The sequence below is a fragment of the Drosophila santomea genome, chromosome X, assembly GCF_016746245.2.
Source record: "Drosophila santomea strain STO CAGO 1482 chromosome X, Prin_Dsan_1.1, whole genome shotgun sequence".
In the NCBI taxonomy this organism is placed as follows: domain Eukaryota; kingdom Metazoa; phylum Arthropoda; class Insecta; order Diptera; family Drosophilidae; genus Drosophila; species Drosophila santomea.
In genome coordinates this window covers 22215869-22243636 of record NC_053021.2, presented here as the reverse complement: position 1 = coordinate 22243636, position 27768 = coordinate 22215869, and the positions used below count along the sequence as shown (strand labels likewise).

The following is a 27768-nucleotide window of genomic DNA, read 5'->3' as shown; positions in this document are numbered from 1 at the left end:
GGTTTTTTGTTTTGTGCAGAAAGAAGAAATAGCAAAGCACTTACCTTCCAGCCTAAGGGTTCTAAGATTGGTTTCCAGGGGCCTAAGTGGATCCAACGGCACCAGCTCGAAATAATTTTTGCGCAGATCCAGAACATGCAGTTTCCTTAAGAACCGGAAGGCGTCGTTTGATAGAACCGTCATCCGATTGCCCATGAGGAGTAGTTCCAGCAGACCGTGCAGATTTTTGAAGGTCTTCTTTGAAATACGATCCAGCTGGTTGAAGCTCAGGTCCAGAGTTTGCATCTCCGAGAGATCTGCACTGAACTCCTCCAGATCCTTGAGAGTGTTATGGGAAATATTGAGGAAACGCAGCAGACGAAGTCCTTGCAATCGCTCTTTGGGCAGCATTTCCAACTCATTGACGCTCAAGTCCAGAGTGAGCAGATTGGTCAGTGACTTAAAGGCGCCAGGGGAAATTCTGGTAATTCTGTTGTTCACCAAATGGAGGTGCTGCAACGCTTGAAAGGCTTCGAAATCCTTGGATGTGAGTATGGAAAGGTTCGTCTGACAAATGTAGAGTTCCTTGAGGTAGGGATACCGCTCTTCCTTCACAGTATAAATTCTGTTAATAGGGTTGCCAGTCAAGTTCAACCATGAGAGGCGTGGTATTGAAACATCGGACAAGGCTGATGAGGGTATTTGCAGGAATCGATTGCTGGACAAGTCCACCTTCTGCAAATTGATCGAGTGACGCAGGAAATTGGCCGGCAAGGAGAGCAACAGGTTGCCACTCAAGTCCACACTGTCCAGCTGGGTTAGGTTAACGGCATTAAAGCCACTCAAGGCGGTAATCTTATTGTCTCTCAGGATTAGTTGCCTGAGATTTAAGGTTCCACTTAGCTTGAAGAAGTCAATCGAGGCCAACTGGTTTCGGGCTAGGTCCAGGCTTTCCAGCGTGCTCAGATTATAGAGAGCAATGTGTGGAAACTCGGAGAGTTGATTTCTGCAGAGCTTCAGTTCCTTAAACACATTTAGGCCACTGAAAATATTCCGATTCATCTGGGTCAGTTGGTTGTCACACAAGTCTAGTCTTACCAAATTTGTGTTTTTGGCGAATAGCAAATCGGGTATTTGCCCCAAACTACAATTGGACATAGAGAGTTGCTGCAATGAGCGGAGTCTATCAAACATTCCAGCCATGATGCCAACCGATCCGACATAGCTAAAGTTGTTATGGTTCAAATGCAGTCTTCTGAGATTTGGTATATCTAGCTTTTGGATATCCGCTGGATTCAGTTGGTTTTTTTCCAGATTGAGCTCATTTAGATTGGTAAGTGATTTAAACGCATGTTGCTCTAGTTTTCTTAGAGAACAATTGGCCAAATTCAGGGAGTTTAAGGGCAATTCATCTAGGAAAATATCTCGAGTTATTTGCACCAGCGGATTGTGAGAAAGATCCAGGGACTTCAGATTCTTAAGCTTGGCAAAGGCATAACCTTCTATGGCCTCTAGGTAATTTCGGGCTAGACTAAGTTCCTCGAGGCCCTGGAGGGGTGCGAAATAATCCCTTCTTAGTTGCCTCAGTTGATTGCCACTTAAGTCAAGGAATTGCAGCAGTAAAAGGTTTACAAAAGTGTCCTTTTCTATATCTCTTATCCTATTGTCGCTCAGATACAGCCTCCCCAATTGAGGAGTATCGGCGAAAAAGGACCTTTCCACTCTGGTCAACTGATTGTCTTTTAGCCACATAATTTGCACCTTCTGCTGCCGACGAAATGTGCGGGGGTGAACTTTGTGGAGGTAGTTTGCCTCCAGCTGCACCGAAAGTAGGGAGGAATTTTCGTCTGGAAAGATGTCCTCCAGTACGGTTAGTTGATTATCCTGCAGATTAATGTGCTGCATGTTTTCCAAGGTGTGGAACGCCTGCGGTTCTATATCCTCAATACTGTTCTTCTGAATGTGCAACTCTTGAAGGGAGGGCAGTGGCTCAAACACGCCCCTTCTCACCCGACGGATACGATTGTTGTGCAGTCTTACCTCCCGCAGGTGCTCCAACTTCCGGAACATGCCTATCTCTAGGTCCTGGATTTCATTGTTGTCCAAGGACAGGGACGTGAGCTTAGTGCTCTTGTCAAACAGGGTTACGGGTAAGAGGGGTATAAAGTTTGACCTCAAGTACAGGTGATCGAGGTTAACCAAGGTGCTAAAGACATTTGGATCTATATGGGCTATGGCATTGGACTCCAGATAAATGACATCGACATTTGTCGAGTTGGTAAACGCATCTGCCGGCAGCTCCAGAATGTTGTTCTCACTCAGGAAGACCTCTCTTAGTTGCGGTAGATCCGAAAAAACCCCGCCAATAGCGTGTATGTGATTGTGACTGAGATCCACCGTTTGCAGTCTCTTATTCCTCTCGAATACCTTGGGATCCAATGCTATAATCCTGTTGTGTGACATGTCCAGGGACATGAGCTCACGCAGGCTCTTGAAAGCCTCCGCTTGGACCAACTCTATCTGATTGGCGTAGAAGGAGAGAGTTTTTAGTTGGGGAAAGGCCCTGAAGCAGTCGTCTCCGATTTCGGCAAACTGATTGGAGCTCAGGTCCAGAAAAATTAAGGATGGTAGCTGGAACGCACCAACTGCGGCAGCCGCCGCCGAGGCATTGTTTGTGGCCAACTGGATGTCCCCGTAGAAGGTGGGAATCCGGTTGTTTGAGAGTCGCAATATTCGCAGGTGGTCCAGTTTCCGGAGAGCCATCAATGGAAAGGTCCGCAGTCCGTTCTCCGAGATGTCTATCTCCTGCATGCACTCCTCCAGCCCGGCAAAGGCGTGCTCCGGCATTCCCTGCAGCCGGTTACCCTTCAGATTCAGTTTGGAGATCCGCAGTCCGTAGAAGCTGTAGTCCTCCACCCGTACGATCTCGTTGTAGTCGAAATCAAGGGCCGTCAGCTTTTGCATCGAGCTCAAAGCTCGGGATGGCATCTGAAAGTAAACAAGAATATATATATTTTGGTTTTAGCAAAAGAAGCTGTATTTTCTCATATATTAGGGTGCCAGCTTAAAATCCTTGACATATTTACTTCTTTTACTCTTATTCTATTGCTTGTCTGCATAAATGTTGCCTATCATGTTTACATCAGAACTATGGATTTTTCGGCTTCTTTTTTTACTATTAGCAATCTAAAGCACTTATATGTATCTAAACATGTGGACCATTTTGCATTTCACAGAGCGGAGGATGTTTTAATTTTACTCATTTGATAGTAAAGCCGATAAGCAACAATAAGAAAAAATAGTAGGATGCATATATAGGTGAGTACATGATTGCGACTCCATCAAATTGGCCGATTAGCAGACTTAACTTGTGCATCGATTTATATACTTGAGCTTTAGAGTAATAGGGTAAATGATATCGTTTGTATATGTCCGCCTTTATAAAGAATCAGTAAATGTTATTGATCAGAATCACGAGACGAATCGAGCTCAAAGAAGCTGGGTCCGCAAAAATCGAATTTTTGAAATTTGAAAGTTGGAATCGTTTGCCCATCGTTTGCCCATGTTTGCCCACCAATTAGTTTTTTTTGCCCACGTCCAGTTTTCAAGATATGAAATTTCGAAAAATTTCGAAAATTTTCGAACTTTAAAAAGTTGAGTTTTTTGAACTTTTTTTTTTTTAAATCGCAATTACTTCGTTTGCCCACGTTTGCCCACCCTTTAGAATTTTGAAAAAACTTTTAGTTTAGAAAATATAAGCACTTAAGGAATTAAGCATTTTCCATACCTCAAAACTAAAAATTTTCAAACAAAATCGTTTGCCCACCCTCTAAAAATGCTTTTTATCGTTTGCCCACCCTTTAAAAATTGTTTTTTTCGTTTGCCCACCCTTAAAAAAAAATAAAAACGTTTGCCCACCTCTTAAAACTAAATATTTTTAAACAAAATTGTTTGCCCACCCTCTAAAAATGCTTTTTATCGTTTGCCCACCCTTTAAAAATTGTTTTTTTCGTTTGCCCACCCTTAAAAAAAAAATATTTTCAATTAAAAATTACTTTCAGTAAGCTGTGGCGCCAATTCACACGCACACGTGGTACTTGCCGCATTGACAATACATACATACGTACATATTACAAAAACATTATGGTGTATTCTGCTTATTCTTCACTAGTTCCTTATGCTGAGCAACAACAATTTCATATGCTTAACAGTTACAGTTTGCTTTACCATATTGTTATCCAACATAATTTGGAGTTTTCAAAAGCATTAAAACTATGTATTTTCATTTTTTTCAACTTGATTTTTTCAGTGCAGATAGGAGAACCGAAAATGTGTATGTGTGTTTTTTTTATATGTATATGTTGGTTATATGCAACAGCACCTCTGGCCTTTGATCGTTTTTTGGGAGTAAGAAAGAGATAGATAAAGATTTCCGCGTAAATTATGAGATGCAAGTATGAAAACTGATTGCAGCGTCGTTTTGCTTATGTCGATGGAGGTGGCAGCGCACCTGTGACAAAGGGTTAATTTTTTAGGTAAATTGTTTTAAGAATCCAATTTTATGAATGGAAAAACACTTGTCTGTTTTTAAAAATCCCTTTCTTCCTTGATTCTCATATTAGGTATAAAAGTTGTCAATAATATACGGTCTTCAATTGCACCTGTGACAAAGGGTTAATTTTTAGGTAACTTGTTTGCACCTGTGACAAAGGGTTAATTTTTTAGGTAAATTGTTTTAAGAATCCAATTTTATGCGATAAAAAGCATTTTTAGGGGGTGGGCAAACGATTTTGTTTAAAAATATTCTTTATTCGTTTCTTGGGAGTAAGAAAGAGAGAGTATTTTGCCTAAATTATGAGATTTATTTAAATTTTGTTCCGTATATCTCCTTTATAGCAACACAGTTTTACATCCTTATCAACGAATCGAATATGCCCTCGCAATATATATTCTCGTCTTAATTTTCTATACCATTACCCTTCAATTTATGATGTATGGCATTTTATTTAATGGTTGAATATCACTAAATCCAATTACCTTTCACCACCTGTTGTAATGCATACAAGATAAATGCGCTGCGTCAAAATATCGTTACTTTTGCGCTAAGTACTACACGTGTGAATATTTTTGTTTTGCTTGCTCTTGGGTGAGATAATTGCATGACTTACATTGTTTTTATAAAATATTTAATTAAAGGTCTGGGGACGTTGAGCAGCTATTTCATAAATATTTCTATGCTTTCACTCACATAGTTACGTAATTAACGGACGGGCGGACAGACAGACGGACATAGCAATTGATACTGATGTAAATATGTACTCGTGTACTCAGTAACGCTTCATCTAATAATCTAATATACGATTCTTCACTACGAAATACAATTTACCTATCCTTGGGTAATCGATTGTTCGATGAACAAGTGGGCCCTTATCTTATTACTGAGATAACTCCTTCAATATTCACATTACTTTGTGATATAACCAAATTTTTTGTGCAGGGCATGAATATTTATTTTTATTTAGGTCTTTTAATTTATCCTGGAATAGTTCACCACCAAAATAAGTATACAACCGCATTAAATGCATAGACCAAATTAGGCATCTGGTTGATTCCAGATTCCTGAAAGTCCTGTATCGCTCAAGCTTCTCCCACTGCAACATTCGACAGGTCCGTCTGCCTATGGCGAACGCGAATCGGGGCGATGGTAGTGCCCGTAGCGCGGCGAGGAGCGCGAGCGGGAGCGGGTGTAGGAGCGCGATTGCGAGCGCGAGCGGTTGCGCCGATTGTAGCGCGATCCCGACTTCGAGCGGAAGCGGGAGTGGAAGGAGCGCGTCCCGGACCGCGAGCCGGACACCGAGCGGGACGGCGACTGGGAGCGGGACAACGAGCGCGAGCGGGACATTGTACGCTGGTTCTGGCGCCGGGTGACCGGCGAGTAACGGCGGTATTGGCGCCATGGCGCCTTAAGCATGCTCTCCTGGAAGGCGGACACCCTGATCCGCTTGCCGTCTATCTGCCCGCCGTTCATGTGCTTGATGGCACAGGCGCAGTCCTCTGGACGTGAGTACTCAACAAAGGCGTATCCTCGTCCCTGGCGTCCTTGGAAACGGTCCATCGGAAAGTCGACTGCCGTGAGGGCTCCAAAGTGACCAAATATCTCGGTGATGTGCTCCTTGGTCACCTGGCGCGTCAATCCCTTAATGTGCAGGCGCACATTACGCACGGGTTGGCGAAATCGGAAGGCGTCCTTTCCGTTTTTGCAGGCCATTGTGTTGCCCTCGCCCACGGCTCTGTAGCCCCGTCCTCTTGCTTCGCCTCCTCCTCCATCGCCTCCTTCACGCCTATGGTTCCATTGGCTGTTTTGGCCCTGACCGCTGTGTTTTTGGCGACTAGGTTCTGCACCAGTGGGCGGGGAAGAAACTCGACGTGGTCGATCGTTTGTTGACGACTTGCCCTTGGAACTAGAGCTGTCTGAATGATCCTGCTGCGGGCTCTTCATGTGCTCTTTGGCTGCCGAGGGCCTGGTACTGGAGTGCTCCTGGGCGAAACTCGAACTGGAATTGGCGTGGCTGCCGTGGCTCGAACTGGCGCTGGGGTTAGACCTGACCACCGCCTTCGAGGAGGTGCTTGCCACTGGGCTCTTCGGGGCTGGGTAGACCACCTTGCTGCCCGAGAGATGGGTGACAACCGCCTTTGCAGATTGGCTGGTACTGCTGCCACCTTTATGTTTGGTGCTGGACAGGCTGGCGCTGCCACTGGAGTGGCTTTCGGCCATGGCAGTGGCATTGGCAATCATCTTGGTGATGGTTATGGTGCTACTGGTGGACTGGATGATGGCCTGGTTGCTGCCGCTGGAACTGCTGGAGGCCGAGGCGATAGTCTGCGAGGTGGAGCTGCGTATGCGAGACTTGCGGTCCAATACCACGCCGGTTATGTCCCTCTTCGGAGTTGGCATGACGATCGGAGCAGTGATTGGAACCGGAACAGGGGCCGGAACGGGTTGCGGATGGGGATTGTTATGGGAGTGGGAATGGGAATGGCTATGTAGTTGGGAATGTAAATGGGAATGTGAATGCGAACGGGATTGGGAATGGGTATGCGGGTTCGGGTGCGGGAGCGACTCCGAAACAGACAGGACAGCCGGAATGGGTGCCGGCACAGGCAGTGGAATAGGGGCCGGTATCTGAATGACCCCGGGAGCTATGGCAGGAGAAATTGCTGCGACAACCTCCTCCTTAACAGTGATAGTTCCCTTGGTGTCGGATATGCCGCGACGACTCTTTTTAGCCAAACGCTTGGAGGAGCGCCCGTGAGTCGAGTGACTTGAGTGATTCGCGTGGTGGCGACGCATGACGTGCCGGCGACGGTGCGAATGACGAGGTTTATTGTGGCGCCGATGGCGACGATGGTGTCGGCGATGGCAACACGAGTGCTTGGGGCGCTCAAACTTTTTGATGGTGCCTTCTGGCTCTGCCTCGCTGTCGCTGGACGAGGAGCTGCTGCTGGAGGAGCTCGAGAAGCTTGTGCAGCTGGACGATCCGGTGGAGCTGTAGCTGGAGTCAGAGTAGCTGGAGTCGCTGCTGTCTCCTTCGGTGCTCTCCGAAGCGTTCGAGGGAATTGGCGAGACGTTCCTCACCCTGGAGGAGGTTCCTCCGGCTGGCTCCTTGCGCTCTTTGCGATCCCTGTAGTCTCTGCGGTCCTTGCGCTCCTTGCGCTCCCTATGATCTTTCTTGTGCAAATACATCTCCTTGCGCTCGCGCTTAGTGGCTGGCTCGCCCTCGTCCCTTGCCTTCGTGCCCGACACCTTGGTCATTTTTTTACAAGCTGAACTTTCACTGCGAAAAAATTTGACGGCCTTCAAACTTGTATTTGATTTGGTGCTACGTTACTCACACGTTGGGGACGGCTGCCTTATGAAATGTGCTGGCGTGAAAAAACTTGGGCTGACAACTGTCACAAAAATGAAAGGTAAGCAGGAAAAGCCAACTTGATGGGAGGTAACCCCTTTCTTGGTCCTTGGTTACCACCTTAAGGTCACCTTAAAAACCAAATCTCAATCAATGTACCACTAGACGACACTTTTGCATTGTTTCGCGGCGTAGTTTTCTAGAGCTAATTACAAGCTACTCTCTACAATTTAAAGTTTTTCAATTTCATTCTACAGACTGTTGTACATCGTTGTCCAATCCTTCAAAATCCATTGCTGTATTTCAGGAATTCATTCAGGAAGGCAATCCTATAACCTGTCATAATCCTATAACCCATAAAGTAAAAAAAAAACAAGAAAAATCTGCCCGTTCTAGCAACCCGAAGCTTATATACCCTGCAGATATTATGCATTTAAAGAGAAATTTGTTGTATACCGAGTTAAAATACTACTTAATTAAAAACAAGAAAGAACGCTATAGTCGAGTTCCCCGACTATCTGATACCCGTTACTCAGCTAGTGAAAGTGCGAAGGAGAGTCTTCAACACTGACAGTTTTTGGCGGTTTGTGGGCGTTAGAATGGGCGTGGCAAAAAGTTTTCTTGCAAGTCGATAGAAATATACAAAACTGATACAAAAATTAAAAAATATCAAAACATTTTTCAAAACTGTGGGCGTGGCAGCTTTGGGCGGTTTGTGGGCGTTAGAGTGGGCGTGGCAAAAAGTTTTTTAACAAATCGATAGAAATTTAGAAGACCAATACAGAAATGAAAAAATATTTAAACATTTTTCAAAAGTGTGGGCGTGGCAGTTTTGTGCGGTTTGTGCGTCTGTCTGTCCGTATGAACGTCGAGATCTCAGGAACTACAAAAGCTAGAAAGTTGAGATTAGGCATACAGACTCTAGGGACATAGACGCAGCGCAAGTTTGTCGAATCATGCTGCCACGCCCACTCTAACGCCCACAAACCGCCAAAAACTGTCAGTGTTGAAGACTCTCCTTCGCACTTTCACTAGCTGAGTAACGGGTATCAGATAGTCGGGGAACTCGACTATAGCGTTCTTTCTTGTTTTAGTTGCAAATACAGTAGAACCCTGTTATAACGACTCCGCTATAGCGCTAGTCCGATTATTGCGACGAAAACTCGATGGCTTGGTTGGTCCCCATACAAAGTTATACGAAAGGACCTCCTGTTAGTACGTCTCCGCTTTTAGCGACAAACCGCTTATACCGACGAGATTTTTCATAATTCAACCTGATACTGCGACGTTCCATATAAAAACAAGAGAGAACGCTATAGTCGAGCTCCCCGACTATCTGATACCCGTTACTCAGATAAAGGACGTGCGAAGGAGAGTCTTCCACACTGACAGTTTTAGGTGGTTTGTGGGCGTTAGAGTGGGCGTGGCAACATAAATCGACAAACTTGCGCTGCGTCTATGTACTCTCTGGATGCCTCTGTATGTCTCTCTCTATGTCTCTGGAGTCTGTATGCTTAATCTTTCTAGCTTTTATAGTTCCTGAGATCTCGACGTTCATACGGACAGACGGACATGGCCATATCGACTCGGCTATTGATCCTGATCAAGAATATATATACTTTATATGGTCGGAAACGGTTTCTTCTGCCTGTTACATACCTTTCAACGAATCTATGTATACTTTTTTACTCTACAAGTATACCCATACAGCAAATTAATGCCAACAATTTAAAGCTTCAAACGACTCTGTTAGAAATGTATTTGTCGGTGCGAAAATAATGTGTATGCGTGTATGTGTATGTGTCGCTATTCTCCATGTTCCAGATGAATTATCTATGAACGGGACTCTGCTAGAATGAGAACGATAGAGCTGTTGCTGAATGTGGCCACTTGCTCTGCTTGGTTAGAGTGAGAAAGCGACATAATGAAAAGGGAATGCCAAAATTGAAAAGAGAAAAAGCAGTCTGCACGAAACTGCACAATAATTGTTGAGAAGCCAAAGTAGACGTAACTGGAGTCGTTAAATGCGCACAGCTTCACAAATCGCGTAGTGTAGATCATGAGTGACGCCGATATGGACGGACGGACGGACGACGAGGCTCCTGACATTAATAACCCGACATATTTAACTATCAGTGACTGACGTCACAAAAATGTTTACAGCGAGCGTGTGCAGACCTCATGCCTATATACCATGGGATGTCCCGTTATATTTATAGTTTTTTCTGCTTTTTCCAATAAAACTTAATGCGTAAAGTCGCCAAATGTGAGTTGATGCACTAAATGCTTTAAATGTCTAAAAGTTTTATGTTAAAATATATTACAAACATGGCAACCATAAAATAAAAAAAAAATATTTGTTTTCCACCTTTCTGTTAGTGCGTCTTCCGGGTATAACGACGTAAAATCGTCGGTCCCTTGAATGTCGCTATAACCGGATTCTACTGTATGTTGAAATGATTCTTCGAAGCTGCCCATGCCACTTGAAGTTATGCATTTGAAAACATTTTCTCGTTATACTCGTATCTTTGAACGACCATCCGAGGGGAGGGAGTTTTAATTGCACTGATTGAGCGGAGTTTCCACCACACTGACCACTTCTGTGTGTGAATGCCATAGGATCGAAAGGATGCAGTGTCACCTGACATGGACAAAGCGAATTACGGCCTTTTAATTAATGTACTGACATGGAAATTTATGGCAGTCGATTTTAATTTATTGAACCTTTGCGCTGCCGTTTGGCGCCTTGCGAACGCGACACAGCCATCCAAGAGACCCAGGACATGCGACTCCGCCCCGACTCAACCGAGATTTATGGCCAGTGGCTGGCCAGCGAAAAAATGGTCTGCCATAAAATGATATTTATTTTTATTGTTGGCACATTATGAAATATTTATGGGCATTTTGAATTCTAAAGACAAAGAATAAGAATAAGAAAAATTCACGCTCTTCCACACTCTAATCCCTGATCACGGGTCGTTTCGTACGGTGACGTGGCCCGCTGGCCCTACTTGCCCGACACTGGCTGGTGCACGTCTCTCGAAGTAACTCCTTTCCGGCATTCCTGCGATTGCAGTTCCGCTCCAGGAGGCGTTTTCTCTGCAGACGGCTGTTGTCGAGAATGTTTATGGCTAGGTGGTTTGGGTGGTTTTCCAGTCTTCTGGAGTATCTCTCACTGAGGCGGTAGATCTCCTCCGCCACCCACGGAACTCCGAGCTCTTTGTGAGTAGTGGAGTTCTCATGATTTGGGTGGGCGTTTGCGACTATCCTCAGGCACTTGTTTTGGAAGCGCTGTATTCGGATGCCGTTCGATACGCTTGCCGTGCTCCAAAGCTTTATTCCATAAGTCCAAATCGGTTTGAGCATGGCTTCGTATAGGAGGAGCTTTAGTCTTCCCCTCAATTTGGACCTCTTTCCGATTAGCCAGAGAAGTTGTTTCAGGCGCTGGTCAGCCTGGTATCTCTTGGCGATCAGGTGAGGGCGCCATGTGAGCCTGCGGTCTAAGGTCAGCCCAAGGTATTTCGGGGAGCTTGAGGATGGGATAGTTTCTCCATTGAGTGTAACTGGGGGCAATCTCCTCTGCGCAGCGAGAATGTGGTGTGGGATGACTTCTCTGTATTAACTGCGATGTTCCATCGTTTCAGCCATGGATCCAGTTGTCTCTGGATGATAGCTGATGCTTCTTGGGGATCAGTGGCGGAGGCTAGGTGGCCACAGTAAGGCACCGGGAGGGTGTGATGGGACGGTCTGCTGTGTACAGCGTGTAGAGTATTGGTCCAAGAACGCTGCCGTGAGGCACTCCAGCTCTTATGGGCCTAGACGTGCTAGTTGTTGATCCGCATCTAACTTGGAATACTCTTCCCTCCGTAAAGGAATGAGGAAGGCGAAGTGGGAACTGGGAAGGTGTGTCTTGAGTTTGACACCGCATGCTTATATGTAGGTATGGGTTTAAAGGAAAAAATTGGCTTTTGTTTTCATTATAAATGAATTAAGTAACGCAGTAAGTAAGATCAGACTTGATTCATAAAAAGAATTATTGGTTGCGTTTAAAAAAAATAAATGGTATTCTGGTCTCTTTATGCTACTTCTTTTACAACAACTATAAGTTGTATAAAAAGCGTGTGATGCCGACATCATCCATCAGCACCAGAAGAGAGTCACTAGAATAATGTGCAAGTTTAACATGGGATGCGTTCTAGGTACGCTAAAGTCTCCGCAATAAAATCGACTTTTGTACTACCACGCCTACTAACATTTCAAATGCAATTGAATTAGCTCTTAGGCCTCGTCCTTTTCGCGGCAATAAGTTGCAGCAATAGGACAACTACCAGAATGCGCACCACCCTCGAGTCCAAAGTGATTCGCGTCCCGCCGCCTCGCCCCCTTTGTATACTCCCGCCCCAATGCACGCTTCGAAGCCAGTGCTTCCAGAACAAATGCACCCTTCTGGCCCTGAATCGCCGGGGAAGCCTCCTCCAAGTGACCCACACCCGGAGCTAGACTGTCGCGGAATCCACGGCGTTGGCGGGCAGTACCGGCGCCCTTGCTTCATGCGTGTCCCGGTCGTTCGGTGATTTGCAAGGGAACGCTCCGCAGGTCGGATTTTAAATGTGACATGTTGAATTTACTATGAAACTATTCACTTTTAAATGTGTGTGGCTTGGGCCAGAGCTTTCCCGCTTGCTTTAAGCTTCTTTTCAAGACCTGCTCATCATCTCCAAATACGAACTGTTCCTTCCATATTACCCAAATGTTTTCTAGACTGGCACCGCACCGATAGACGCCACTGTGGGCAGCAACAAGCCCGATGTCTGTGAAAAGCTGCCTGCTCCGGACACTCCTGCATTCGTCATTTGTGTGCACAAAAATCCTCTTTGTGGCTGAAATTAATCCAGGCATGCTTTAAATTGAACAACTCATTGAAACTTCAAGGAACATTCTGGCACAACATGACTTGGTGCTTTTTTCGGGCTTTTGAGCTATTTTATGGAACTTGGGATTTATTCAATACCGCAGCTGGGTTCGCAAAGTCGAATTTTTGAAATTTGAAGGATGGAATCGTTTGCCCACCAATTAGTTTTTTTTGCCCACGTCCAGTTTTGAAGATATGAAATTTCAAATATTTTCGAACTTCAAAAAGTTTTTTTTTAAACTTATTTTTTCGCAATAACTTCGTTTGGCTACCCTTTAGAATTTTGAAAAAAACTTTTAGTTCAGAATATATAGGCCCTTAAGAAATTAAGCATTTTCCATACCTCAAAACTAAATATTTGTAAACCAAATCGATTGCCCACCCTTTAAAAATGGTTTTTATCGTTTGCCCACCTGTTAAAACCAAATATTTTCAAAACATTTTTCTTTTCGCGAAAGTCTCTCTCTTTCTCTTTCTTACTCCCAAGAAATGATTAAGGGCCGGAGATGTCCCCTATGGGAAATTTGACCCCTTTTTCTGGGCAAAACCCATTTTCTGAAAGTCGGAATATTACAATAATATTTAGTGTACGCATTCATAATTGACCAATCTTTAGTGATACATACCAGAAATTTTAATAGAAGGCGCCACAACAAAGAAATCAGCTGTTAACAAGAGAGAACGCTATAGTCGAGTTCCCCGACTATCTGATACCCGTTACTCAGCTAGTGGAAGTGCGAAGGAGAGTCTTCTACACTGACAGTTTTTGGCGGTTTGTGGGCGTTAGAGTGGACGTGGCAAAAAGTTTTTTGGAATATTGATAGAAATTTACAAGATTAATACAAAAATGAAAAAATATCAAAACATTTTTCAAAAGTGTGGGCGTGGCAGCTTTGGGCGGTTTGTGGGCGTTAGAGTGGGCGTGGCAAAAAGTTTTTCGGCAAATCGATAGAAATTTAGAAGACCAATACAAAAATTAAAAAATATTAAAACATTTTTCAAAAGTGTGGGCGTGGCAGTTTTGGGCGGTTTGTGGGCGTTAGATTGGGCGTGGCAAAATGAATCGACAAACTTGCGCTTCTTCTATGTCTTGGGAGTCTGTATGCTTAATCTCAACTTTCTAGCTTTTGTAGTTCCTGAGATCTCGACGTTCATACGGACAGACAGACGGACGGACAGACGGACATGGCCAGATCGACTCGGCTATTGATCGTGATCAAGAATATATATACTTTATATGGCCGGAATCGCTTCCTTCTGCCTGTTACATACTTTTCAACGAATCTAGTATACCCTTTTACTCTACGAGTAACGGGTATAAAAACAGCTGTTGCGCGTACACAAAACAACAATCTGCTACGTTAAGTTTTTCTGTCGTTACAGAAGTTCTAATATCTTTGGAACCAAAGCGTTAATTTCCATTCTGTAAAGAGTATTTTTATCAGGTACTCGAGGTCTCAGGAACTACAAAAGCTAGAAAGTAGAGATTAAGCACACAGACTCCAGAGACATAGAAGCAGCGCAAGTTTGTCGATTCATGTTGCCACGCCCACTCTAACGCCCTCAAACCGCCCAAAGCTGCCACGCCCACAGTTTTGAAAAATGTTTTGATATTTTTTCATTTTTGTATCAGTTTTGTAAATTTCTATCGACTTGCAAGAAAACTTTTTGCCACGCCCATTCTAACGCCCACAAACCGCCAAAAACTGTCAGTGTTGAAGACTCTCCTTCGCACTTTCACTAGCTGAGTAACGGGTATCAGATAGTCGGGGAACTCGACTATAGCGTTCTCTCTTGTTTTGTAATATGTATTGTCAATGCGGCAAGTAACACGTGTGCGTGTGAATTGGCGCCACAACTTACTGAAAGTAATTTTAAATTGAAAATATTTTGTTTTAAGAGGTGGGCAAAAGAAAATATTTTTTTATTTTAAAGGTGGGCAAACGAAAAAAAAAAAAACATTTTTAAAGGGTGGGAAAAAGATAAAAAAAAAACATTTTTAAAGGGTGGGCCAACGATTTGGTTTGAAAATATTTCGATTTAAGAGGTGGGCAAACGAAAATATATATTTTTTTAAATTGGGCAAACGAAAAAAACAATTTTTAAATGGTGGCCAAACGATAAAAGCCATTTTTAAAGGGTGGGCAAACGTTTTTTTTTTTTTAAATATTTAGTTCTGAGGTATGGAAAATGCTTAATTTCTTAAGGGGTATATATTCTAAACTAAAAGTTTTTTCAAAATTCTAAATGGTGGGCAAACGTGGGCAAACGAAGTTATTGCGAAAAAATAAGTTTAAAAAAATAAACTTTTTGAAGTTCGAAAATTTTTGAAATTTCATATCTTCAAAACTGGACGTGGGCAAACAAAACTAATTGGTGGGCAAACGATTCCATCTTTCAAATTTCAAAAATTCGATTTTTGCGGACCCAGCTTCTTTGAGCTCAATTCCGCGACTGCTTAAACATGGCTCTTCCGCGCATATGTTGCTTTCTTTATCAAATGCTCAGCAAATGTCTCATTCTATGCGTTTCCGACTGCAAATTATTTTATTGAACGCAATTGTTTTTGGCTTTGGCTCGTTCGTTATTCGGCGGCGGCGACAAATTACTTTTTATGGCTGGCGGCGGCCTTTTCACTTCCCATTTTGCCATTTGCCGTTTTGACTGTCCATTTCCCATTTTCCGTTTGCCACTCGCCCCCACCCTTCTGGAATGCGACGCACTGGGCTCCAATACTGGGAGGCCCGGATTCAGGACTCAGGATCCTGGATTCTGGATGGTGGCGCTGCCGTTGCGGCGGCTGTTTTCCAAATTTAATGGCTTAGAAAGCTATTTGCATTTTTTGGTTGCCCAACATTGTTTAACATTATGTTGTGCTGGGCACGACGCGGAGTTTTAGTTCGCAGTGGTAGGTCCCGATGCAGGAGCCAGGAGCAGCTTCGATGGGCATGGACTAATTAGCTTTGCAAAGCAACCGCTAAAGCCACCGCGAGATGCAATTTATGCGGCTTAACGCCAGTTCCTCATAAGTGAGTATCTCTCTGCTCGGCTGCGAGTATTTTACTGCGACGCGCGAGAGTAGACTGCATATTTTGATCAAAACCGCACAGTTTGGAGGGGTTTGGCGCATATGCAGCACAATTAATATATCCTAGCAGGGGGTATGCCATATCCGCCTGTTTGTCCGTCCGTTTCAACGCAAACTAGTCTCTTAGTCTTAATTTATCTGCCTGAAACTTTTTATTAGTGAAAGCACTAAAATATAGTGAACTGACATTTGAACTGAAATGTTTATTAAAGTTTACGTATCGCTTATGGCTTATATATGATAAATCTGATAATTACCAAAACGTTTCCACCCACAGGATCTATCTTTTAGAACCATGTCGTAATAAATATTCCTTGTATTAGTTGTCAATAAATATTTAAAAAGATAAAACATGTATTATCGAATATAATTTAAAAATTGTTAACTTTATGTCTAATACAATAGTATTACTATGTCCTATTCCTTAAAGATATAATTGTTTAGGCTGCCTGAAGGTAGCAGTACAATAATTTAATTTTACATGTATCAAACTTTTTAATAAATAAAAAAAAAAAACCAAAAAGTTATGCATTGCACTTTTTGTGGAATTAATTAATAACTCGAGAACGAAGCAACATACTTAAGTTCTGTTTTTTGATTTATGTTCATGATAAAAATAGTAATATATTAGAGGAAAAATGGGCGTGGTCTTGCCTTCAAACAAAAAAATACAACCCAAATTTTTTTTCAGTGTACAAAAAAAATTTTTTTGATCGAAAAAATTTAAAATATAATCTTAAATTAAACCAATAAAGTAAGAAATGGGGGTTGCTTACCTTGTTTTTAAAATATATCGTAGTTTTACTTCTTGCTTCACAGCTTTTATTCTTAAAAATACCAAAAATTTTTTTAAAATCTAATGTTTCCCAAAAAACATAAAATTCAAGGAACTAGAATTTTATTGTAATAAATATATTTATGTTTCACACCTATTGTTAATCGTCATACACGAATTGAAGCTTTAAAACTATTAAAAATGGCGTTATTTTTTGCATTACTCGTCGTCTCTGTTATCCATTTCTCGAACAATTTGCAGTTTTTCACTTTGAGGTTAGACCCTTAAAAGTTACATTTTGGAGAAAGTGTGCAAAAGTGTGCATTTATACTAATAGCATATACTAAGAATTGATAACTCTACAACATGTAACAGGTTTTAGAGACGGAGTGAGCCGGACTCACTTTGTAGCTCTATTTAAAAATTAGAATACACTACAAAAGTTGTGTTTTATAAGGGTTAGAACTTACTGAAGATTATTGGGACACCACAGTTAATTTTAACATTCGAAGATCACAAACACATATTAAAAACCACAAGGATTCGACTGCATGTTATAAGTAACACTTTTGATAATTGTTTATGCACTTTTTGTCACTTCAAACTTGTAAGATTTTTCAGCGATTAACAAAAATTCGGTTATCGGTGTGCCAGCGCAAACGAAACAGCTGACTAAACAGCTGTTCACTGAACAGTGGCGCCCTCTTTTGAAATTTCAAGTACGTAACATGATAGATTGATGTTTTTTGAATACATTTCAATTTAAAAAAAAAATTTTTAACGGCTTTTAAAAAATGGGTTTTTTCCAGATAAGGTGGTCGTTCGCCCCATAGTGCATTGGTATTACAATTTAGGGTAAAACAAGAGAGAACGCTATAGTCGAGTTCCCCGACTATCTGATACCCGTTACTCAGCTAGTGGATGTGCAAAGGAGAGTCTTCAACACTGACAGTTTTTGGCGGTTTGTGGGCTTTAGAGTGGGCGTGGCAAAAAGTTTTTTGGCAAATTGATAGAAATTTACAAGACTAATACAAAAATGAAAAAATATCAAAACATTTTTCAAAAGTGTGGTTGTGGCAGCTTTGGGCGGTTTGTGGGCGTTAGATTGGGCGTGGCAAAAAGTTTTTTGGCAAATCGATAAAAATTTACAAGACTAATAAAAAAATGAAAAAATATCAGAACATTTCTCAAAAGTGTGGGCGTGGCAGTTTTGGGCGGTTTGTGGGCGTTAGAATGGGCGTGGCAACATGAATCGACAAACTTGCGCTGCTTCTATGTCTCTGAAGTCTGTATGCTTAATCTCAACTTTCTAGCTTTTGTAGTTCCTGAGATCTCGACGTTCATACGGACAGACGGACATGGCCAGATCGACTCGGCTATTGATCCTGATCAAGAATATATATACTTTATATGGTCGTTACTCTACGAGTAACGGGTATAATAAGCACTCCGGGAAAAAGAACTTGGTCAAATTCAGATTTCGGCTATTCTTTATCGTTAATGAAAGGATTCTTGGGCAGTAGAACATTAGCATGGGTAATCTAACATATACGCTTTTAATTTAATATTTTCAATTAATATACGATTTTTTTTACCGTAGGTATAAAAAGGCTATCTCCGTTTTGGAAGTAACACTTATCATGCTAGGCGATCTATTAGTAAATAATTATAATTATAATTATATGTATCTTTTGATGATACAAAATCCCGGATGGCATCCCTGTTGATGCCTTTTTTAGGACCTACGTATGAGCACTGAAAGTGTGATGGGTACGAAAACTACTACATAGAGCCAAAGCACTGAAAATCTGCTACGATTACCAATCAGGACCGTTTGAATATTGATCAGAGGGAAATTTCGAAACTCTTTGACAGGTGCTATCTTCACTTATACTTGGATCTAATAAATAGTTTATCCGTCTGAATGTATTCCCGAATAACTTCACATTCCCGACACAACTCACCTGCATTAGTTTGCCATTGACAATGCTGAGCGACTCCAGGCTCGAGCGGACGTTGCGCAGACTGTTGTCCTTGAGCGCCTCCAGGTGCGAGTGGGAGAACTGCAGGTGCCGGATATGGACGCCGGGCTGGAAGACATCCTGCGATAGTGACGTCACCGAGCGGTCGAAGTCGTAGATGGACAGCGAGTGGATCGGCGCCGATATTCGCTCGAGGGCTGAGCGCAGCGATATCGCCGTCGTGCCAGGACACTCCAGGAATAGTCCTGAAAATCGGACAATTTCATCATGTGGTAATCGCCAGGCAGAAGCAATGTGTGCATTTCAATTAGTTCCATTTCCATTGCCATCAAAGCAACTGTCCCGGCCCGTCGATTGCACTGCTTGTTAGTAGTCTTCCCAGCTAAAAAGTCTGTCATATTCATTTCGATTGACGCCCCATACATATGTATACGGATATTCTATGTGCTCCTACACAGTTGCTAATTAATATTTACGTGTGGTGTGGTAATAATTACGTGTGGTGTGGTAATAATTACGTGTGGTGTGGAAAGAAAACGGATTGGCCGACATCGTGTAAATACACAGTTTGGTTGGCCAAATCGAAGATAATCACTTTATGCAGTTGTTGCCTTCTTGTTAAGCTCGAAATCATCACCCAAATTTTGAAAATATTTTACGTATTTAAGACTGTGTGAAGACTCTGGCATCACTGTTCATCCGAACACACCACAATTCAGTTGTGAAGAAGAAGGGAGATTGCCCGAGAGGTGAAAACGAGTGACGACGCTGAGAAGACTCAGAAAACTACGACGACGAAAATATATCAAACGGTGTTAAATTCTGTTCAAAATTGCATTATATTCTAAAATACCTTATCCGAGCTATACTTAGCACTATTTTTCAGTATTTAAACTATTAAAAATCAAATAAAACAACAAAACAGTGAAATTTATTATTAAAAACCAAAACCAATCCCACAAGACCAAATTAAAATTGCTGGAAAACGGCAAAAAAAAAAGAAGGCACACACACATTAAAGAATAAATTTCCTCGACTACACTGAACTACTGTTCTGACAAAATGATAAAATGATACCCTAGCCTTGTGTAAACACCACGTTTTTTGGGCGATTGTCATCTTAAAGCGGTCTGATTGAAAGAGGTACTCAATAGAATCTATCTATATACCTTTCGGATGGTAACTGGAATAAGCTTACACTCGAATCCTAAAACCAAACTAAATGTATCTATGGTAGCACTAGGGTGTAAGTCTACCAGGCACCGCAATGAATATTCAATACTTTTCTCCACCAAAACCCAGGCAGACTAAACTCAAAAAACCTTCGATACTTTTCTTCCAGCAATGGAAAGGGAAACTATTATTTTTTGGTTATCCGATAGTCGATGGCTTCATATTGGACCCGTTCTCACGTCCTGGGTGCAATAAACTTTGCCTCGGCGTCTCGGCTGATGCGTTTAATTAGTTCGCCCGACCGTTCCCACTTACCATCCTCGAACTTGTAGCAGGGACAGGCGGTGTTGTCGAAGCTGGGGCACTCGATGCCAGCCGCACCCCCTCCTTCTCCCCCAGTGAGTCCTATACCAGGACCACCGCCAGCCGAGGAGGCTGCTCCGCCGGGGGAGCCACCAACTCCCATTCCAATACCGACCCCGACGCCTCCACCGCCCATCTCGGCGAAGAGGAACTCACGTGCCGGGCCTTTGGCACTGGAGATCCTAGCCGAAGGTGTCATCGAGGCTGCGGCGCCCGGCGGCAGGGGCAGCAGCCCCAGCAGCAGGACAGCCGGCAACATTGCGCACAGGAGCAAGTGCAGCTCCAACTGCAACCGCAGGACATGCTGCTGTACGCCGGCTACATTATTGGGCTTTCGTTGGTGTTGGTGTTGCTGCTGATGCTGGTCCTGGTCCTGGTGCTGGTGTTTGTGTTTGCGTTTGCATTCGTAGTCTGTCGGATTGGTCTGGTGTTCGTGCTCCTTGGCAGCCGCTGCCTCTTCATTTGTCCCCATTGCCATTTGCTCTATTTGACGTCCTTGTTGCTGGCGCTGATTATGCTGCTCCTGATGTGGCTCCTGCCACTGCTGCTGCTGCTGCTGCTGCTGTTGCTGCAGCATCTGTGGATACTGCTGTGGATGTTGCTGCTGCTTGTTTTGACGTTTAGCTCGTTGTTTTTGCGGCACGAGGTTCCCCTGATTTTCCGATTCCTTTTTCTCTGTGAGGACTGCCGCCTGTCCGTTTGTTGACTTCGTGCATTTCGCTAATAAGTTTACCAGCGCTGCTGACGTCCTTAAATTGCTGCCTTTGCACATTTTCCTTGTATCTCCTGTCCCCTGTCCTCCGTCTCTCTGTTGCACTTCCTGTTCCTGCGTCTCTCTTCCTGTGTCTCTCTGCTGCTGTCTGTTTATCCTCGTCTCCTGTTTCCTCCTGTGTTCATATCCCTGCAAAGTGGGGAAAATCGAAAAGGCCAATTAATAAAGAATTAGCACACGCATTTTTATGGCCCTTCTTATTGCCCTTTAAATGCATAAAAGCCCAGCACTGAGCGCTGAAGAAGTGAGGAAATAGTAACGAAAGGACTGGAACAGTTTAACGCTGAGCGTATAGCTAAAACCACACAGATTCCGAAAACCCACCGAGAATAAAAGAACTAGTGAAAAATGTAATGTAATTAAAGTGCTAATGCGAAAACCCAGTTTGAGCTTAATTATACAGCAAATTAATGGTGCCATGCTTATGTGACTATGAGTGACTATGGAGTCAGTTCCCTGGACTAACCCACATCCCAAGGTCCCAGCCACAATTTTATTTGTCTTTCGAGCGTCCTTTGGACTGAACTTTTTTCTGCCATGTTATCTGACAGCATAAGACCATTTTTTGTCGGACTGCCATCGTTTGTAATATGAAGTATTCTCTGGCATGCCTTTGCAGCAGTCGTCCCCACTTTTTCTCACTCTTGAATTTCATTTAATTTTTTCCATTTTTATTTTCAATTTTAATGCTCGCTGCCTCCCGAAAGGAATTTGTGTCAAGTGCGTGCATTTTTTTCGGCTTTTCTGGCTCCTAATATACCGACTTTCCCCTCGTGGCAGACGGTCACGTTGGCATGCTTTATTATTATTATTTTATTACTTAGTCGTTGTTGTTCGCTCGTTTAGTAATTAATGCATTTTTTCCCTATTCCCCATTCCCAATTCAGTTCCACTCTAGGGCCATTAAATGCCATTAAAATTATGGCAGCTAATGCGCCAAATGACTCCTGCCGGCTGCCCGTCGTCTTAACCGGAAATTTCGTTGGCAAAAAAAATACAAATGGCAGCAACGGCAGCTACATATTAATTATTCTGAATTTCCGGCGAGCAGCAACGATGACAGCAAAACAGTTCTAAATAATACAGCAAAGGGATAAGAGTAGCAGATAGGGCATTGGAATAATAGTTTTTAATGGAGATAGGACTTGTGCCTTCCCCTCCAAAGTATTGAAACATAGTTTTAGTCTGCGATATCAGAAAGTCATATTAAGAGGTTTAAAACATATTGTGGTAGCTGACTTCGTTCTTGGGAAGCGAAAATAGCGACTTGAATTTGAAAAGATATTGCAAAATGTGTAAAATTTTGATGTGGCCAAACTACTTGAAAATGAAATGGAAATGCCAACAAGCAAAAAATATATCTTTATTTGTATATACAAGATAAGATCCATTTTTAATTTTTATAAGTTTACATGAATATTTGACACCAAGTAAGAATCCCATGCACCATGCTGCAAATTACTGATAAACATATGAATATATGTGTGTAGTTTGGTGGGAGCATTTTATTTTCTCCATGCTGGACTCCTTCTATTTTTTTTTAGGTGAGTCCAGACGTCTACGTCTGCGGTTCCTTGTAGGCTCTAGTCCCATGAAACCCACTCCATTTAGAACCTTCCCCCTTGGGCAGGAATTCGCCGAAGGTTCCTTCGCGACTGCTTGCGGTTTCGATGCCCGTAACCTTTCACCCACTCCAGTCGGCCAGTTAAACGCTTAAACTGGACTCGCTCTTGCGGCTGGTTAAAAGTTAATTGAGTAACAACAAAGGCCCGTAATGCAATTGATTTTGCCATTGACAAACGAAATTGAAATTATGGCCTTCACAAGGGGCTGAAATCAAATATGCAGAGGCAATTTATTTAACGCGGCCAAATCAAAAAACCGACGTATCAATAAATTAATGCAAAATGTGGCCGTCATTAAACAATTAAAAGCAAATTCAGTGAATGTGCAGGCCACTGCAAAAGGACAGGCGGCAGCTAAGGACCACAGGCTTGCCCACTCATTAAATAACAGGCTGCATTTATTTTTTATGAGCTTTTATTTTATATGCTGCTATTTACTGAAGGAAGCCATTTTTCCAACATTAAGGAAAGTTAACAGTGAGTGGTATTTAACAGTATTTCCGAAACATTTGAAATTTGGCCATAAATAAACTGGTGGTTTTTTTATGGGGTAAATTAAAAATGTACCTTAAAATATCTTGGAATGAATTCTGAAGATATCAAATGCAAGCCTAGTTATATAAAACTGCTGGTCATCTAATGTCAAGTAACTTCCTGAGACAGAGCACACTGAGTTTCGCACGATTGCTATAGAACAATGAACACTATCCATTGTTAATGGACCTGAGATCGATTCGCATCGGCAACAAGTCAAAAGCCCCCGAGGAACGAGATGATGTGCCACTTAGCTCGACTAGATGGAACGTCGAAAGCTAATGCCAAGTCCAAGGCACATCAGGAGTGGACCGATGTCCATGGTTATGGACGCATCTGTAGGTCCAACTCGGACCGAAAGCCCAAGAGAAACCTCAGCTCGGGTGACATTAGCGATGACAAAGAGCACGCCTGGTGATTGCAACATCAGCAGTGGCAACAACCACTTTGCTTATTGGAGTAAGCATCTCATCACTCACACAAATGCACTGAGAGAAGCGATCCCACTAATCGGAGCGAGACACTTTTGAAGATCCTTTACCTCGTCGGGGGGAGCTAGCTTAGGAGCCATTAGGCTAATCGATATATCCGCTGTGAAATTTCATTCCTGCAAAGCAAGTATGTATAATATATTTACCTTTTGGCAGACCTGGACATTCCAGCTTAATGCCCTAACCAATTCGATCGAAAAACTCAAAAACGGGGTACATAATTAGTATATAGTTTTTGTGCACCAAAGCTTGGTTTGTGCCAAATCCGGGCTTCCCCTCTATGATACCAATTGTATAATTGTTTTCCCTGCACAAAAGCTGGCAAAGGAGGCAACGCCTGCTGTGGCCACGCAGACTTCCTGCCCCAGTGCAACAGCAACATCATCGCCTCCATTCGCCCTTTGTCATGCTTCTACTTAGACCCGACTGCCATTTCATTTTAATGACTCACGTGACTTTCACGTATCTCTTCAGAACCAGACTAGCTCCCATACACGGAGCAGCTCTAGGGGTGGCTAAACATCGGTGGCTCCAACTGCAACTCCATCTCCAACGCCAAAAGCATCAGCAACAGCAACATTGTCCATTGCAGTTGGGGCTGGAACTGTGAATGGAAATGGGGCTGAGGCTGGGTCAAAAGTATAATCATAATAATAAAAGTTATCCACCTAACATGCTATTACATCGCAGAGGAGGGCGGGGCTAGTAACAGAGGGGAATAGAATGAGACGGCAGAGACCAGAGTTGGGTTCTCGCACACACACACACACAAAGTGTACTTTGAAGACAAGCTCAATTGGGAAATGAGCTTAAAGCAATCGTAGTCAAAACAGTCAGTTAATTAGCATCAGCAAATGAAAAGTTTTCATATGCAAAACCGAAACAAGCCGATTTCTGGAAGGAAGACTATTTAAGGGACCTATTGGTCAAAATAATCATTGGCGAGATGTGACATTGTGTATGGATTTCTTACGACACCGTTGCCAGCATTGCAACTATGTACTTTTACAAGATCAACTTATATATACATATATGTACTATAGGTAATGCAGATCTCTTTGATTACGTGACAATGTGCCCATTTTAGCCATACTTCAGTTACCAGCCCTCAATTTCAGCACTTGACATTGGTTTCCTTCCCATTTTCGACTTTGCAAAACATAGACATGCGTGTTTTCCTCAGCTCTGCCTGACAGGCCATTCATCAAAAAGCCGACTTCCGCCGCCTCTCGCCCAGCTTGTGCTCTTTTCCGTTTTGTGCCACCGCTACCAAGGGCGGGGTAATTGGCCACCCCGGTAAATGCCTAGTACCTTGGGAAAATGCGGAAAAATACCACGTCAAATGAAGTTCAAACGAGGGAATATCACGCTGAAGCCATCGCATCAATTGTGATTGACAGTCGCGGAATTTTCAGCTAGGAGATGAGGCTGCTGGTGCTAAGACAAGCAATCTGGCGGTTGTTGTGGCTTTTAAGCGAACAAAACTCAGGGAAAATGTCATTTTGACAGGCGTAGGGGTCACAGAAGCTGCGATTCTGAAGACGTCTTTAAGTAGATTTTCTTGTTGTTGGCTAACAGTTCCATTCCACTTCCAATTCCTATTCCTATTCCTATTTCGATTCTGATTCCACTTGGAAGCAAGCTGAGCTAGCTGCAGTGCAGTAAAGTGCCACAAAAACGGTTTTCATTTTTCTGCCTAATACCATAATCAGCCATCAGCTCGTTTTAGTTTAGTCAGTTCAGTTCGTTTTAGATAGGTTTAGTTTGAAAATAGAATCAAGCGGAAAACGCCGAAGGCCCATAAACATGGCGTTTTGCGAAAAGAGAAAACAAAGTTGGAGCACTCGATGTTGAAATACCCTTTCGGAACTTACTGAGTAAATAAGAAGGAAAAACTGGGAGTTGGAAAGTTGAATAATGGAAAGAAAGAGCTTTCTTAATTAAAATTTGCTAACTATTAAACCAAATCATTCTATTCTACGCGATGCCTAATTACCTACTTTTTGGATGAAGTTTAAAATGGTTCGGAGATCAACGTTTTGCGTGGCCAATTGCAACCGCAAGCAGTGCGCGGAAAACCGCTGGTCAGGGTATTCTAATGGAAATTACATGCACATACTAAATGGCCAACTGAAAATGGTCAGCGAGAGAGCGAAAATGGCGAGAAAAGCGGCCAGCACGGAGGAAGGAGGACGGCGGACGAATGACGGAGACGGAGGCGGAGTCAACCGAGGAGGACGGCAGGGGAAACTGTTTGTTTGGACTGCGCTGGCTTCGATTAGCTCCTTCAAGGCGAAAGCCCAGAAGCACAACAACAAGCACCGCCTTTTAAAGTGCGGCCCAGAAAAGGAAGAGCCAGAGGCACTCCCAGCAATTTAAAGGCGATTAGAATTGATTATAATTAGTTTACACACGAGCCCTGCCCGTAACAAAGTTATTTTTACTCATCTAGGGGAATCTATATGACACTAATTACGATCGTCGTTAGAAACGAGGAAATCGCGCAAGGTGAGTGCACTTCTCGCCATCGATAGGGATAGGCTGTAGGGAAAAGATCTTTGCTGAACCTAATTTCGGGGTTCGCCTTTCTGGTTTTCGATTTCTTGTCAATATAAAGTGTGTGGAAATAAACTAATATGGGTTCAATTAACTATAAGTATTTCTAATGCCAACAGGTAAAGATACACAGTTTGGCTACGGAAGATCACAAGTCTCATATTTATACATATATGAACATTTGAATGGATAATACTTGGGCTCAATTATGATCCCATGATGCAACTTGCAGCACTCATTGTAAGCGGGAGAGACTTCTAGAAGACCCGGCACTTATGGAGCACTCGAATACCTCCAAATATGGGCGAAAAACAAAACACACGCAGACCTTGAGTGATGGAAACAAGATGGGGATGAGGTTGGATGTCGATACGCCCGGACGAAATTAACCAAATGTTTATTAACACAGCGGTGGTGTAGAAATTTCAAGTGGCCACTCATTCTGGGCCGCAGATGTGCGACGTCTATGCGTTTTTCGGAGTGAGTTGTTCTCCTTGCTTTCCTCGCTTTACTTCTTTCCCTTCCAGGAAGGTCAATGCAGCAGTGTCTTTGCGTTTTCTGATGACTCATTGCCAAGTTCAAATGTCACGAATTTCTTCGGCTGCGATTTGGACTGAGTGCTTGAGTGTTGGGCCTCTGGGTTTTGAGTATTGAGCTCTGCGTTGCCGGTTTCTGTATTTGGGTTTTGTTTCGGGTTCCCAGTAAGCCGTGTCCGCAGTGTCCGCCTTATCGGAGCCGAACATTGCCCGACTGCTCGCCAAAGATGTGCTCCCGATTTTTGGTGTTTTCTTTTAGGGAAATATTTCACTGGCTGTCGTCGCCTTTGGACAGGGGAAAAGGAGGGGGCCTCCAGTTTTGAAAACAGAGCGTTGCCTCCAGATGATAAATAAAAACAAGAAATGAATCTGGCTTCGGCAAGCCGAAGCTTATATGCTCTATACACATATGCCACATATACACATAATTTAGTACACCGAAACTATGATTTGTTTTCTATTTCTTCAAATACCTCTTTGCCTGCTTATATGGCAGCTACATATGTACAAATGTGATATAGTCGACCGATATATACATACATATATTGCCAACAAATTTCTGCATACTGAAATGGAACGCTTTATGATCGAAAACAACGATACTAGGCTTTCTTTTCCATTAATTAGCAAATTCGTTTTCCGACTGCTCTTATGGCAGCTTTGTCCGAGTTTGACCAAATTTAATATGAAATTAAATATTGCCAAGCTACTTTTTTCTAATGTTTTCCGTGTATTCCCATGGCTGCTATATGACATATACAAACTGAAACAAAAACAGAAAAAGGACGTTTGGAAAAGAGCAGTTTTGAGATAACTATTCCGAGAGACTAGTAAGCCTAGAAACGGACGGACGGATACGGATCATGAATATATTCTTTCAATGGTCGCAAATTTCCACTCCACTGCGTTGTGAACCGACTGAAATGAAAGTACCCTCTGCAAGGGTATTACAAGCTTTTAGCTGGCACACGCAGTGCCCAGAGCTTCGAAATTATCAAATGCGTTCGAAGACATTGCCTTGCAATGTTCCCGAAACGAGAGAGATAGTATGCCTACAAATATGTACAAAATCATA

At 42.9% G+C, this 27768-nt stretch overlaps 2 protein-coding genes across 2 annotated transcripts in view; both read right to left on the bottom strand.

Moving 5' to 3' along the window:
* The window catches only part of LOC120457339 (chaoptin), a 210111-nt gene that overhangs the window by 5939 nt on the left and 176404 nt on the right, over positions 1-27768 (bottom strand). Inside the window, exons 6-8 of the mRNA XM_039644848.2 lie at positions 20132-21080; positions 18626-18888; positions 45-2967 (exon numbers count right to left, since the gene is read on the bottom strand). Coding sequence (XP_039500782.1) covers positions 45-2967; positions 18626-18888; positions 20132-20951 — 4006 coding nt within the window. The 5' untranslated portion in view covers positions 20952-21080. The remainder of the gene's footprint in view (positions 1-44; positions 2968-18625; positions 18889-20131; positions 21081-27768) is intronic.
* LOC120457342 (serine/arginine repetitive matrix protein 2) lies at positions 5482-7917 on the bottom strand. The gene is made up of 2 exons (XM_039644851.1): positions 7873-7917; positions 5482-7814 (listed from the first exon to the last, which is right to left on the bottom strand). Exon 2 carries the CDS (start codon positions 7790-7792, stop codon positions 5657-5659), a length of 2136 nt encoding a protein of 711 aa, XP_039500785.1. The 5' UTR covers positions 7793-7814; positions 7873-7917; the 3' UTR covers positions 5482-5656.